The sequence below is a fragment of the Tuber melanosporum genome (genome assembly GCF_000151645.1).
Source record: "Tuber melanosporum whole genome shotgun sequence assembly, scaffold_30, strain Mel28".
NCBI classification, from domain to species: domain Eukaryota; kingdom Fungi; phylum Ascomycota; class Pezizomycetes; order Pezizales; family Tuberaceae; genus Tuber; species Tuber melanosporum.
Genome location: NW_003298975.1, coordinates 715,420 through 729,683, shown reverse-complemented (window position 1 = coordinate 729,683; position 14,264 = coordinate 715,420). Strand labels below are relative to the sequence as shown.

At 46.5% G+C, this 14,264-nt stretch overlaps 4 protein-coding genes; 3 read left to right on the top strand and 1 right to left on the bottom strand.

The window, feature by feature from the left end:
• The first annotated feature begins 2,247 nt into the window (after positions 1 to 2,247).
• Positions 2,248 to 3,877, top strand: GSTUM_00006994001 (uncharacterized protein). XM_002839087.2 has 5 exons: positions 2,248 to 2,640; positions 2,707 to 2,958; positions 3,036 to 3,235; positions 3,323 to 3,583; positions 3,635 to 3,877. The coding sequence occupies exons 1-5, from the start codon at positions 2,514 to 2,516 to the stop codon at positions 3,821 to 3,823; spliced, it is 1,029 nt and encodes a 342-aa protein (XP_002839133.1). The 5' UTR covers positions 2,248 to 2,513; the 3' UTR covers positions 3,824 to 3,877.
• A 414-nt stretch (positions 3,878 to 4,291) lies between these two features.
• GSTUM_00006992001 (uncharacterized protein) lies at positions 4,292 to 7,504 on the top strand. XM_002839086.2 has 6 exons: positions 4,292 to 5,679; positions 5,736 to 6,282; positions 6,340 to 6,515; positions 6,566 to 6,983; positions 7,036 to 7,139; positions 7,193 to 7,504. The coding sequence occupies exons 1-6, from the start codon at positions 4,780 to 4,782 to the stop codon at positions 7,238 to 7,240; spliced, it is 2,193 nt and encodes a 730-aa protein (XP_002839132.1). The 5' UTR covers positions 4,292 to 4,779; the 3' UTR covers positions 7,241 to 7,504.
• Positions 7,505 to 7,928: 424 nt separating this feature from the next.
• Positions 7,929 to 8,517, top strand: GSTUM_00006991001 (uncharacterized protein; the record flags this gene model as incomplete). XM_002839085.2 has 2 exons in its annotated part: positions 7,929 to 8,312; positions 8,390 to 8,517. 2 exons carry the CDS (start codon positions 7,929 to 7,931, stop codon positions 8,477 to 8,479), a joined length of 474 nt encoding a protein of 157 aa, XP_002839131.1. The 3' UTR covers positions 8,480 to 8,517.
• Positions 8,518 to 9,549: 1,032 nt separating this feature from the next.
• Positions 9,550 to 12,312, bottom strand: GSTUM_00006989001 (uncharacterized protein). XM_002839084.2 has 7 exons: positions 11,995 to 12,312; positions 11,772 to 11,847; positions 11,440 to 11,640; positions 11,125 to 11,350; positions 10,456 to 11,069; positions 10,021 to 10,399; positions 9,550 to 9,957 (listed from the first exon to the last, which is right to left on the bottom strand). The coding sequence occupies exons 1-7, from the start codon at positions 12,042 to 12,044 to the stop codon at positions 9,833 to 9,835; spliced, it is 1,671 nt and encodes a 556-aa protein (XP_002839130.1). The 5' UTR covers positions 12,045 to 12,312; the 3' UTR covers positions 9,550 to 9,832.
• Between the last annotated feature and the right edge of the window lie 1,952 nt (positions 12,313 to 14,264).

Here is a 14,264-nt window from a genome sequence, read left to right as displayed (position 1 = left end):
TCTAACATTTCCTTCATCCTCCTCCTCATAACTTGGATTTGATTCCTCAGAGTGATTGATGTTTTCCAAGGATGAATCAGCATCCTGGTAAAATTGATCCTCCTCTCCATTTGCCCGGTGTCAAATAAAGTTATGTAATGCACAAACTACCAATATAAGTTGAGCTTGTGTGGTAAGGTCAAACTCTGGAGCTGTATTGAGAATTTGAAACCTCTTCCGTAAAACTCCAAAGATACGTTCAATAACATTTCGTAACTGAGCATGAAGTAGGTTGAAAAGCTCTTCCTTAGTTTGTGGACGTAAATGAGCTTGTGCTTGCTCCCGCAGATGATATCGTACGGTACGGTATGGTGTTAAAAACCCAGGACGAAGACCATATCCTGCATCTGCAAGATAAACTGTATTTTCATGTCTTGGAAATCCATGAATCACAGCATTTTCTAATACTCGAGCATCATTGGCTGAACCCTCTCAGCCAGAACATACATAGAAAAAGTACATATCCAAGCTGCATCCAGCAAGAACATTTTGCGAGAGGGTACATTTCCGGTTACGATAGGGACCCTGCTGGTTTCGTGGTACATGGGCCAAAATGTGTGTCCCATCGATTGCTCCACGAACATCCTTAAAATTGGACATCTTTCCCCAATTTTTCCGTATTTTTGCAGGAATATTGTTTGGTGGAAGATGTACAAATGCTTCATACAGAGGCAGGAGAGCCTTTAGAACTTGATGAAAATAGCTGTAAAATAATTAGAATAATAAACATTTCATATATAAATATTATAGTGCAATTAATACTAACCGTGAAATTGTTTCTCCACTATGCTGAAGGTGTTCCTGGGCTTCCCTATTTGTAGCTCCATGTCCAATAATCCATAAAAACAATACAAGTTGTTCTTCCACAGCTACTTGACGTGTAGACACCAGTAATCCCCTCTCAATTACCCAGTCTCGAAGGTCTAACAATGTTGTAATTGGCATACGAATAACCTCTAGAGTACGACGAGGATGTGCTTGCAGGATTTCAGCAGTATAAATCATTCCAGTTCGAATAGATGTATGAACAGGTTCTTTAGAGAGGAATAGATGAGAATAGAGAGCAGAGGTAATTGCGATATGAATCCGTCTTTGAATTATGGCTGTATGAATTGTGCTCATATTGGGGTGAGATGCCATCTTGGAGGTGTATGAGTTGTTTTCGGAGGTGCCAGTGGAAAATATGATGTATAGGGAATAATCTGGTTATTATTTTTAATTAAGATGTCTTTATACATTACAAAAAATTTTTAATACAAAACTAGCCTAAGTGGGAGACCAGCTACTGTTGCAAACCTGGTTGCCAAGATCCACTTTGGAACGGAACGGTTCTTGTTTTTCTACATTACCAAATACTGGATTTACTCCAACCGTTTTGAAACGGAAGGAAACGGTCGTTTGTATGGGGGAACGGACCAGTTCCGTTCCTGCCAAACAGAGCCTTAGGCCCTGTTTGGCATGACAAAGAATAATAAAACTCAGTTTGTGTTGAAAATGAAAGTATTCTATGGAATAAAAAAACCGAGTTTTTATGGAAATACTGGGTGTTTGGAAAAGCTCAAAGTTGTTGTTTTTTTCTACTTGAATACATGACTGTCATTTTGGATGTAATTAATGATAAGGTATTATGAATAAGTTAGACCAAGAATTTCTTCCTTTCTTTGACTAATAGATAGTACCTTGAAGTTAACTGGATATACTCAAAATTCAAATTATATTATTACTTATATTAACAAAAAAGTAACATAGTAAAATCTAAATGTTGTTAAACCATAGCTTGATTTTTGTACAAGTATGGAATTTTATAAAAAAGAATAGGTTATCCTTATACTAATACACTTATAGGAAGGACACCATGAATAAATATAGAGAATAAAAATACAGAGTATTGAAATACCATTGTATTTTTGTACCTGCCAAACACCCCATGAAATTTTTAGTTTGATACAGACAAAAAAAACTGAGAATAAGTGAGAAATACTCAGTTTTTCTAGCATGCCAAACAGGGCCTAAAAAGTTATATTAGATCACACTTGGCAACTCCAAAAACAGAATTTGTAAAGTTATGGTATCATACCGTTCATCATTCCATCACGCCTTCACGCAATCAGATCCCGTCATAATATCATATCAAAACGGGAAAAACAATCATCTCCATCTCAGGTTTTATTTGCTTTTTTTTTTCCTGCTTCCTCATCTATGGAATCTAGAACTTGGGCATCAGTAACCATTGCAAGTGACAGCACCCGGCTAGCGGCGTTGATACTCTACAGTTTCCCCCACTATTGCAGAGAACCACCCGGGTTCACAGTGAAATATCTCCAACACAGCTCGCATACAAGGCCGTATCGTAGCGGAAAACAAATAAAAAAGAGCTTAACGCCACGGCGACGGTGTTTACCCAACTCGCATTCAATTCATTGCGTTCTCTTCTCACTCTTCCCACTCGTCGTTACATCAGAATTTGCACGACAATGCCGTACACCAATGAACGCCGGATCGCGGAATTGGCTATCCAGCGGGCATGTATTCTCACCGAAAGGGTCTATAATTCCCAGGTCAAGGGGACCATTATGAAGGGTGATAAATCGCCTGTTACGAGTACCCGCCCTTCCCATCCTAATATTCCCCATAAATACAACCAGACTAATGAACGATATAATGAAGTCGCCGACTTCGGTGCCCAAGCCCTCATAATCAGCAGCGTCAGCCACGCCTTCCCGGAAGACTCAATAGTCGGTGAAGAAGACTCCAGTGATCTCCGTGCGGATAAGGCAAAGCGGGACCTGGTCTGGGGTCTCGTCAAGGACACCTTGGACGCAACTAAGGACTTAACGAGTGAACTCGGTGATATCAAGGACAGCGAGGAAATGCTCGCTGTTATCGATAGGGGGACGCATCAGGGTGGCGCTGTAGGGAGTTTGTGACAATATTTTTATTATTATTATTATTATTATTCTATCTTATTTACAAAGATTGCTGACAACGGAGGCTAGGGATCTGGGCCCTTGATCCGATCGACGGGACAAAGGGATTCCTACGCGGGGACCAGTACGCTGTGTGTTTGGGATTGATTGTCGACGGGAAGGTTCAGGTCGGCGCACTTGTGTGCCCAAACCTACCAGTTGATCCCGAGGCGCCAGAGGGAGAGAAGGGGATTTTGCTGTCGGCCGTTAGGGGACAGGGTGCTACAATGGTATGTTTATTTGTTTGCCCAGGATATCTTATGGATAGCCTTTATGCGGGCTTCTTCATGTGCTGAATAATTTTTCTTGTTTAACAGAGACCATGGTCAACCCCGTCTGCTCAAGGGACTCCCATCTCCATGAGTTCCGTCACGGACTTTTCAAAGGCTAGGTTCTGTGAAGGAGTTGAAGCGGGCCACTCCTCACACAGTGAACAGGCATCCATCGCTAAGAGCCTGGGCATTACCGCACCATCTATTCAATTAGATTCACAGGCAAAGTATGCTTCGATTTCTCGTGGCGTTGGAGAGATTTATCTGAGGCTACCCGTTAGTTTGTCTTATGAGGAGAAAATCTGGGTTTGTTCCCCCTCCCTTAGTCTACCGATCTCTGAGTAGTAATGCTTGTAGGACCATGCCGCTGGATCATTAATTGTCGAAGAAGCCGGAGGCGTGATCACTGATATCTATGGGAAGGAGCTGGATTTCAGACAGGGAAGGACACTGAGAGCTAATAAAGGAATTGTGGCGGCTCAAACGGCCCTACATCCAGCCGTTCTGAAGGCCGTAAAAGAGGAGTTGAAGGTTCTTGAGCTTTAGATTGCGTAGTCATTCTAGTAGAGATAGACCATAAAATACAGTACTGTACACCTACTTTCAGCCCTACTCTGGGTCTGCCCAATTGCGGTTGTGGTCCGAGCCACACAATGAGACGGTCAGGCTGCGCATCTACCGCACCAATCATGAAATATCACTCCAAGTATGTTTTTTAGGAGTGAAATGATATGTGCAATTAATGAATTTTGGGAGCTTTCATTCCCTATTGTGATTGGTCAGCGCCAAAAGATCGCGTACCTTCTCTTGCTGACAGTCATCCTATCCCGCTGCTCGTACAGATATCAGAAAGGTGTGAACATGCTGCGTGTACTTGGGTACAGTGGTAGGCTTTGACTCACCTAGCCTCCTCCACCAGAGGTGTTGAGGTCACGTGCGTTCGTTTGTGAATTAAACTGCTCAAAGTCCTAAACCACGACGTGGCCAAGAAAAAAAAAAAACGTCCCGCAGAAACTCTTTACAGTAGTTGGTATACAGGAAAATGTTCGAGGAGTTGCCGGTACTATTGTCGTGACATTATTAGACAAAATTAATACTCGAGTACGTGTGCCAGTACTAGTACAGTACAGTACCAAGCACAAGTACTCGAGTACGGCAGGTTTGCGAGCTGTGTCTCTCTGCCCCACCAGAGAACTTTCTTTTTCTCGCCACTCAGAAAAAAAACCCCCACCAAAAGTGTCAATACCTGCCCGCAACCTAACGTCAACTCTCAAAAGCACTTCCCTCTTCAGTCCCTCTTTTCTTCCGTCTTGGTATCATATCGTATCATACCCAGGCCTCATCAATACTCTTCACAAATCTGGGCTCGCTTGTCAACAAGTTTGATATTTTCCCTCCCCCCTTCTTTTTCTTCTCTACATCTCTCGCACCATCCAAGACGTCGCTTGCCGACGTTCGAATTCTTTTTGACAGGACAGCAACGACCCCTCACTACCCTCATCATGTCTGGAAACACGCCAAACTCATGGGAGGATGCGGCCGGGGACGACAATGACCTGGCTCGACAAGCACAAGATCAGTTGAACTTGAACCGACCGCAGCAGCAGCAGCAAGGTTCGGGATTTAGACCGTCGTACAATGCCCCGACATTCCAGCCCGGTGCTGCTTCGTTCACGCCTGGAGCTCCTGCCTTCACTCCTGGGGCCGGTAGCTATGGCCAGGCTGGGTACGGAGCCGGATATGGGCAACAATATCCTCAGTATGGGCAGTACGGTCAGTATGGTATGCAAGGAGGGTACGAGCAATATGGACAACAGTACGGAAATTATGGTGGTGGATATGGGCAACAAGCTGCATACGGACAACAGCCTGGCCAGTTTTCTGGATACCAGCAACAACAGCAGCAACAACAGCCTTACCGACCGCCACACATTCTTCGTCAACAACAACAGCAGGCAGCTCCACAGGCTGCTAAAAAGCAGGACTCAGCACCAGCTTCCGGAACTTCTTCTCCAACCCCTTCCAAGAGCGGGACCTCTACCCCTATCACTACTACATCCGCCGCCGCTGCTCCAAAGGTGCTCAAGATTGGGGGTGATGCAGCTCCAAAGGTTTTGAAGATTGGCGGAGATCCTGCACCCTCACACAAGAGGGAGCCGGATAATAAGCCAGTTTCTGGCTCCGGTGTTGCTGCTAATAAGGCCGTTGCTGCTTCCCTAGCTGGAGGAAGTGGAAAGACGAGCCCAAGCCCTGGTGGACCTCCTGTTGGGAAGTCATCCCCTGCCCCAACTGCCGCAGGGAAGGCGGCCCAGCTAGCTGCGGAAAAGCGAGAAGCGGATGCTGTGGCAAGGGCGCAAGAGGACGAAATCGATGACTCTGTTATTGAGGAGCTTTACGGGAAGGTAGTTTTTCATTCACGTGATATCCTTTATTCCTTAACCCGTCTGACCCTATCTAGGAACACGTAAATCTCATCTTTATTGGTCACGTCGATGCTGGAAAATCATCTCTTGGAGGGGCAATTCTATACGCCACAGGGATGGTGGATGAGCGCACTATGGAAAAATATAAGCGTGACGCCAAAGAACAGGGTCGTGAATCATGGTATCTCTCATGGGCCCTCGATTTGACAAAGGAGGAACGCGCAAAGGGCAAAACTGTTGAAGTTGGGCGTGCATATTTCGAGACCGAGAAGCGACGATATACTGTCCTTGACGCCCCAGGTCACAAGAATTATGTTCCTAACATGATTGGTGGCGCTTCACAGGCCGATGTTGGAATATTGGTCATTTCTGCTAGAAAGGGAGAGTATGAGACAGGATTCGAGAAAGGAGGACAAACTAGAGAACACGCGGTTTTGGCCAGAACCCAGGGTGTAAACAAATTAATCGTAGCGGTTAATAAGATGGACGACCCAACCGTCTGCTGGAGCAAGGAACGCTTTGATGAATGCACGACCAAGCTCACACAATTCCTCAAGGGAACAGGTTACAGTACTAAGACAGGTTGGATATATATACTGTTGCAAAGATTCCGAGAGTAATTGCTGACATGGTGTGCAGATTTGATGTTCATGCCACTATCCGCACTGACTGGTGCTAATTTGAAGACACGAGTTGCTGAAGATGTTTGCCCCTGGTATTCTGGGCCATCGCTCCTGGAATACCTAGATAACATGAAAACATTGGAGCGTAAACTCAAAACACCATTCATGATGCCTATCAGCGGAAAGTACAAGGTGATTGAAACCCAGGCTCTCTTTTATACCAGTAGCTAACGCAATTCTAGGATATGGGAACCGTGATTGAAGGGAAGGTGGAGTCCGGCTTCATCAAGAAAAATTCTAGCCTCGTGATGATGCCTGGAAAGACACCTCTCGAAATTGTCGCCATCTACGGGGAAACAGAGGAAGAGCTCCCCCATGCTCAATGTGGGGATCAAGTGCGTCTGCGAGTACGGGGAATCGAGGAAGAAGACGTCATTCCAGGATTTGTCCTTTCGAGCCCTAAGAAGCCCATTCACTGCGTCACTGCATTCGAAGCGCAAATTCACATCCTAGAACTTAAGAGTATATTGACGGCCGGTTTCAACTGTGTTATGCATGTTCACACAACCATCCAGGAGGTCACATTCGCTGCGTTACTGCATAAACTCGAGAAAGGAACGGGAAGAAAGAGTCGAAAGCCCCCAGCGTTTGCCAATAAGGGTAAGCGATTCAGACACCTCAGTCCATTGAACGTTACCTAATATGTGTAAAGGGCAAGCAATTATCGCTCGCCTTGAGTCGGCAACTGGATCACTGTTCCCCATCGAGAGGTATGAAGACTATCAACAGCTTGGCCGTTTCACTCTCCGTGATCAGGTATGACTTCCTCAGCTGCCAAGAGGGGCTTATTTCTGATTCCCATTCTCCAGGGACAAACAATTGCCATCGGTAAGGTCACAAAGTTGATCGTAGAATAAAAGGTCTTAGAGCCAATCACGCCTGTACGGCTACAAAAGCTTGCACTCTAAGAACCACATCATGACACCCTTTCGGCGAGTGCGTTCACCTTTCTCGTTCCGATGGTAGGAGTGTGCGAGTAGGGTTGGGTACATGGAACCTGGGGTAGTGTTTTTGTTCCTTTTCTTCTTTCTTTGAGGCATGCCCGGGGGACTTAATGGATGGAGGGGTAAACATGTTCCTCTAGACCAATTCGAAAGCTATAAATGCAAAGTTTTGTGGTATGAAGGGTGCAAGCATACTCGAGTAGCCTAGCGGTGAAGTGCGTTAAGAAAACGGTCCTGAGTGATCGATCCTTGTGAATGCATTCGATGATGACCAAAATCAGCGAGTTTTCCGGATGAAGCAATGGAGGGTGACCTGTGACCCGTGAGAGGCACTTCTCATCGATATCATAGGTTGTCCCTTTTCGATCCCTTTGCACATTCCATTTACCGTATTGTAGTAGCCTTATGCACAGACCATGCCCCAAATATTACGGTGCTCACTCATCACTCGGAAATTTGAAAGCTCGGCATGAATGGTCCAAGCAAGACCTAACCCATAGCTTCCGCACTCCGCAGAGCCTCAGCCGACACCCCCCTCCGCCCTCCCCCTCATAATTGTCATCATTCGTCGCCAACCAACCATCCACAACATCTCGAAACGATGTCCGACCAATCCCCCGCCTCAGTAACTCCACCCCCCGCACCGTCCGACCCCCCCAAAATCCCCTCCTCAACTTCTACCGACGACTTACCCGTGGCCCTATCCGCCTCACTAGTCCTAACCTCCCTCCCACGCGACGGCAAGATTGCGCTGGACAAAGCCCTACACCCACGCCCCACAAAGATCAACATCCGCTTCAAGCCCATCGGCTCCGCTCCTGCACTCGACAAGGCAGTGTACAAGATCAAGACCAGTCAACGGTTTGAGAACGTGGTCAAGTTTCTCCGCGATAGTTTGGGGCTTAGGAACTCAGAGGGGATTTTTTTGTACGTCAATTCGACATTTGCGCCGGGAGGGGATGAGAATGTGGGGAATCTGTGGAATGTGAGCTTTTTCTTTTCTTTTCGATTTTTCTCCCTCTCGATGGGATGTGATGGGGCTGATGTGAGTGAGTACTGTAGTGTTTTCGGGTGGATGATCAATTGATTGTTTCGTATGCTATGAATCGGCTTTTGGGTGAATTGGAATGGGGTATTATGGCTTGTGGGTAGGATGGAGATTGGATAAAAATAAAGTTTGTTGAACTCCAGTCTTGTCTCCTCACGTTTTCTCTTGCACCGAACCTACCGTACATGATCTCCCCTCGGGTATTTTGGCTAAAGCCTGAATGGTCTAGTGGTATGATTCCTGCTTTGGGTAACTGAAGATGCAGGAGGTCTCCGGTTCAATCCCGGATTCAGGCCCTTTCTTTTTTTCCCATCCTTCCTTTTATTTGTTTCCCCTCCCACATTCCATCCCCCCGAACTACCGGTAAATTATTCTGACCACTGGTATTGGTCCATTTAGGCTATCATCTGTCAAAAACAATATTTTGGGACGCATACATGCAAGCAGGAGAAACGAAACGAAACGAAACGAAGCGACTTACTGGCACCGTATCATAATCATAGTAGACCTTATCCGCAACATCACATTAACTCACTATAATAGTCTATCATCCACCATGCCGGCAGAAGCACACTACGATAACTCCCCGGGTCATCAAGGGTATCACAACTAACCTCTTCTCCACCGCCAAGGGAATACGACAGAAGGGCATTGTCAGAGTGAGAGGAGAAGAAAAAAAGTGGAAAGTGGGGAAAGAAAAATGGCTCAAATTTTTATATATTAAACCCCTGTTTATCATTATCATTTTAATTATACGGTATTCTTTTTGTTGTGCACATTATTATTATTGTTTGTTATTATTTTGGGTGAGATTGTGGAAGGGTACCGTAGTCGTAACTTTTGCTGTGCTGTGCTTTGCTGTGCTGTGCTGTGCTGACCTGGACTGGACTGGACTGTTGCTGTTGCCGGATTTTGTTGGAGTCAGATTTAATCTGGTAGAGTACCAGTACCGGTATGTGGTATCAGATCGTGTACGAGTACTCTTTGATGCCGGTATTGTAGGACTGAAGGAAGCGAGAACCAATGGTCTGTTTTGGAATATCAAAGTTTTTTTTGGGTGGTGCTGGAGAAATGCGCTGTCACATTTGGCCGCTGTAAAATTTCCTCCAATGGAGCATAAATGGTTTTTTTTTTTTTTTTTTCACAAGAACGGTACGCTATCATATCATACTCGTAATATTATATGAAGACCTTGATTCAACTTCTTGTACCAACGAACAGTGATAGCTACCCCTCTTTGAATATGCAACGATGGTAAAATTTTTCGAACGCCTATTTGACCCAGGAAGAAAAATGCGAAAGAGAAATAAAAAACAAAAAGAAAATCTGTACGCTCCCTCGTCCCCCATCAATCATACCAAAAATACAAACAAGTGAAATCCATGCATCTATGTTCCACAACTGCCTCCAGCTGTCAAACCAAGTCAATCAGTCTCTTAGAATAATATGCCCTAGGCTTATACGACAGGAGCTGCCTCCTTAACATCTTGAGTTGCCTCATCCTCGTACTTGGCAAAGTTCTCTCTGAAGAGTTGGCCAAGCTTCTTGACCTCATCCTGGAACTCAGTGGCATCGCCAGACCCTAAGGAATATTGTAAGCTAATGCGCAAGCATAAATTACGTGCCAGAGTTAGGTGGAACTTACAGCTCTTGCTTGGGTTCAAGAATTGATCAGGAACGCCAGGGGCGGTCCTGGGGACCTGGAGATTGAAGGTCTCGTAGGTCTCATACTCTTGCTGCGCAAGCTCACCAGAGTGGATGGCATCCAGGATAGCACGAGTGTACTTCAGAGGGCAACGTCTACCACCCTTGGTAGCGCTGGCGCCAACCCAACCGGTGTTCAAGAGCCAGACATTGGCCTTGTGCTCGGTGATCTTGTCGGACAACATCCTAGCGTATCTCATGGGGTGCAGGGCAAGGAAAGGCTGGCCAAAGCATGCGGAGAACGTGGCCTGTGGTTCTGTGACACCATCCTCAGTACCAGCCATCTTTGAGGTGTAGCCGGAAATGAAGTGGTACATGGTCTGGAACTACAATTAGCGGGAAATCTTCAAAGTGAAAAAGACATTACGGCACAAACCTGGGCATTGTTAAGCTTGCTGATTGGCGGGAGCACGGCTCTCGCGTCGCATGTCAGAAGTATGATGTTGGATGGGTGAGAGTCAGCAATGCAAGGAATCTTGGCATTCTGAATGTACTCGATAGGGTAGCAAGCCCTGGTGTTCTCGGTCAAGGTGCAGTCATCGTAGTCGACCGCTCTGGTTTCTGGGTTGAAAACCACGTTCTCAAGAACCGAGCCGAACCGGATGGAGCCGAAAATTTCCGGCTCCTTCTCAGCCGACAGACCGATGCACTTGGCATAGCAACCACCTTCAATGTTGAAAACACCTCTATCTGACCAGCAGTGCTCATCGTCACCAATCAATGCTCGGTTAGGATCGGCAGACAATGTAGTCTTTCCTGTTCCAGAAAGACCGAAGAATAAAGTGACATCTCCTTCTTTACCCTCGTTCGCGGAGGAATGGAGAGTGAGAACATTGTATTTGACGGGCATTTCATAGAACAAAATGGTGAAAACACCCTTTTTCATCTCACCGGCATACTCAGTGCCAAGGATAACCATCTCCTTCTCGCCAAAGTTAATCGCAACGGAAGTTGATGATGTCATTCCAGCAGTATATCTATTCGCGGGGACTAACCTAATGTTAGCAAACGTCCATCCCAGACCGGAAAAGAAAGAGCTTCTTACAAGATCCAGCATTATAAATGACATAATCGGGCTCGAAGTGGACCAGCTCTTCAGGTTTGGGCCTGATGAGCATGTTTCTCATGAACAAAGCGTGGTACGCGCGAGCGCAAACAACACGGACTTTGATTCTGTAGCGTTCGTCCCATCCGGCATAGCCATCAACGACGTAAATTCTGTTCCTGGTATTCAGGTAATCGACAGCACGCTCACGATTGATTCTCCAGACCTGAGACGTCATGGTCACGTGATTAGTCCAACCGGTCTCACACTAAAAAAAAAACCCTGAAAGCGCGAGAAAATGCGGGGATCATTTACATCGGGGTGCATCGGCTTGTTCACGGGACCCCACCAGATCTCGTCTTCTGATGAGGGTTCCTTGACAATGCGTTTGTCGAGGGGGGAACGACCGGTTTTCAACCCGGAGTATGCGGTCAGGGCACCGGATGATGTAATTGCGGAACCAGTTTCGTAGACGAGAGCATCTTCATAGAGAGCAGCTACCGATGCATTTGGAATCTTTGAGTAGTGTTAATTTCAGGCAGCTCACTTCAAGGGGGACCGAGTTGCGGTTGGACACTTTGCATGGGAATTGCCACCTCAGACTAAGTGTCCAAATTCAACTCGGCCGTGTCGAAATGGGGACACACAATAGCGACACGATCATAGTCGATATTAGCTTTGTCGTGGAGTTCCTCCTCGATTTCCGTGTGCTCACGGGTAGGCCTGTAATTCTGACGTCAGAAATGTCCAATGACAACGAATTGGCGAGGAGTGGCGGGAGAGCTGAGTGCTTTCGAGAAATAGGGAAAGCTCTGAGAAGAGCTTGTTCGAGGAGGGGAAATAATTGACAGAGACTCAAGTGGAACTTACTGGACACCTCCGGGGTGGAGGGAGGTACGATTGACAGTGTCAGAAACCATTTCTTTCTTGAAAGGCTGAGTTTTGAGTAAAGCAGTGGAGGAGGTAAAGATGTTCTTGAAGTGGACAGGACGAGATGCGCAGGTTGAGACTGATGGTCGACGATTAGAGCTGGGGGAAGTAGGGGTCTTTATACCCTTTTTAGCTGAAGCCATAATGTGTGTTAGGTGATTGGAGGGGTGAGCGTAAGATGTAAGTTGTGTAAGGGATGAGGATGAAGGGGACGATGATTGGAAGTTCAAGAAGTAAAATATCGGGAGCAGGTCTAAGATATTCCGAGAAGACTCGTGCTTGTAGGGCGTAAGGAAAGCAAGCAGCTCCAACCGTCGACGCCTCTGGAGGCGGTGATCACTGTCGTTCCTGCCTCTCCGGTTGGTTGCCATCGGGACAATCCGGCGCTTCACAACACGTCTGAATGGATTTCCACGAGGACAATACCGTCCGAGACTCTGCCGGTAGTGGCATGCGGGTGAAATCGGGGACCATCTCAACTTTGAGGCCATGGAGTCTTACTGGGATGTAATGCAGGCTGTGCTACCAGAGCCGTAATCCGAATCGATTGGTGCAGCCACTGTTATGGCACACACAAACCACATGAACTCGGTCTCTTTTTTCCTCCCCTTCCTTCTGGGGGAAAAACAAGAGGAACAGAGTTACAAAGACGAGAAATGCCCGGAGCGTTCAAAGTCCCATCCCAGCTCGTATTTCCCATTGGTGACCCGTATGATACCTTGTCGCACTCGACCCGCATTTGGCTTGTGGAGGAGGGTGGTGTGGTGGGGGAAAGCTTCGGAACAACTTATGGGATGATAGCCTCTATAGTCAACTCGAATAGTCTAATATCGCCAGAATAACCGCGGGCAGGAGGGACACGGGGAATAGGGAGAGGAAAAAAAAGGAAAGAAAGAAAAAACCTGGACCACGATATCACACGCATTCAGATATTGAGATATCATATCGGTAGTCCACAAATGGCTGTCTATGAGCATCCTATTAAAGGGTTATTTAATTAATTGGCGATAGACGATGATGCACTTCACCCTTTGGTTGGTGAGAAGCTTACGAGATGGACAGGGGCTGCTGGTAGACGAAAGCACCTGGTACTCTCCAAGTAAAGACTTCAATACCGGTGCCACAGTGCCGTGTTCTATCGGGTGTTTACGAAATCATCAACATCCAGGCAACAATATTATAACGACAGGAGTAATCTTACAATAGCTGCAGCTCTGCATGTAACACATCTACTGTACTGTGCTCTGTTCACAGCAGATAGGAGGCATCAAAAAGGCATCGTGAGGCTTTTTACTCGACTATCAAGTCTTACATCCACCTACCGTGCGCTTAGACCTCGCCGGGTTTCATTCCTTTTCCCTACCATATTCTCTTCTTTCTCTATCCCTCTTCTTCTACTCGTACTGTATTTCTTTCCCCTTTCTCTCCTTTCTTTTGTTACCGTGGAAAATTTTCTTCGCCCTCACGGGTCGCGTGCCTCGATTTCACACATAGAAATGCGCAGCTGAAACTCCCCTTCCGGGTTCAGGGGTCACACGCGATAAAAAAAAATTGGATGAATAAGTCCTTTTGATTCGAGGCGTGCGAGTGGGTAAGGATTCGAGGTATATTTGCCCTTGGCGGATGGGGGCTCAAATTCGTTTCTTTCCCATTCCGTGTTTGATGCTTGCACGACATGGTGATGAGTTTTTCATAATCAAAGCAGGCATTGATCCGGCAACAATATCTCAAGATACCGGTACAATGCTCCAACTTTGGCATTGGCATGATACGAGCAGTGGAGAGCACAGGATGAACACAGGGGAGGGGGCAAAAGGTGGAGACAGAGAGGGAGAGAGAGGGAGAGAGAGGGAAAAAAACTATGGACACCCCGAGTGACACCCGGAAAAATTATGCACGAACCGGTAGAAACCTGGAGCTGAGGTTACTCGAGTGCTGTATGATAATTAAGTGACTCGACTCCAGACTCGCATATCCACTCTAAGCCCCCAAGCCCGGGCATCCTACTTGTACTTGCTTCAGCCTTGAGGTTGTACCCCACATATCGGGTATTTCGCCAATCGTTCGGAAAAAAGCAAAGGATCGTAGGAGCAATGAAAAAAAATTCACAGCTATCCAATTCAATCCCTGAGCGTTCTTGTCCCGTGCTCCACAGCAGTCCAAAACGGGCGCTTCCTCTACCCGTTGTGCCCGACTTGTCACTTGTATCA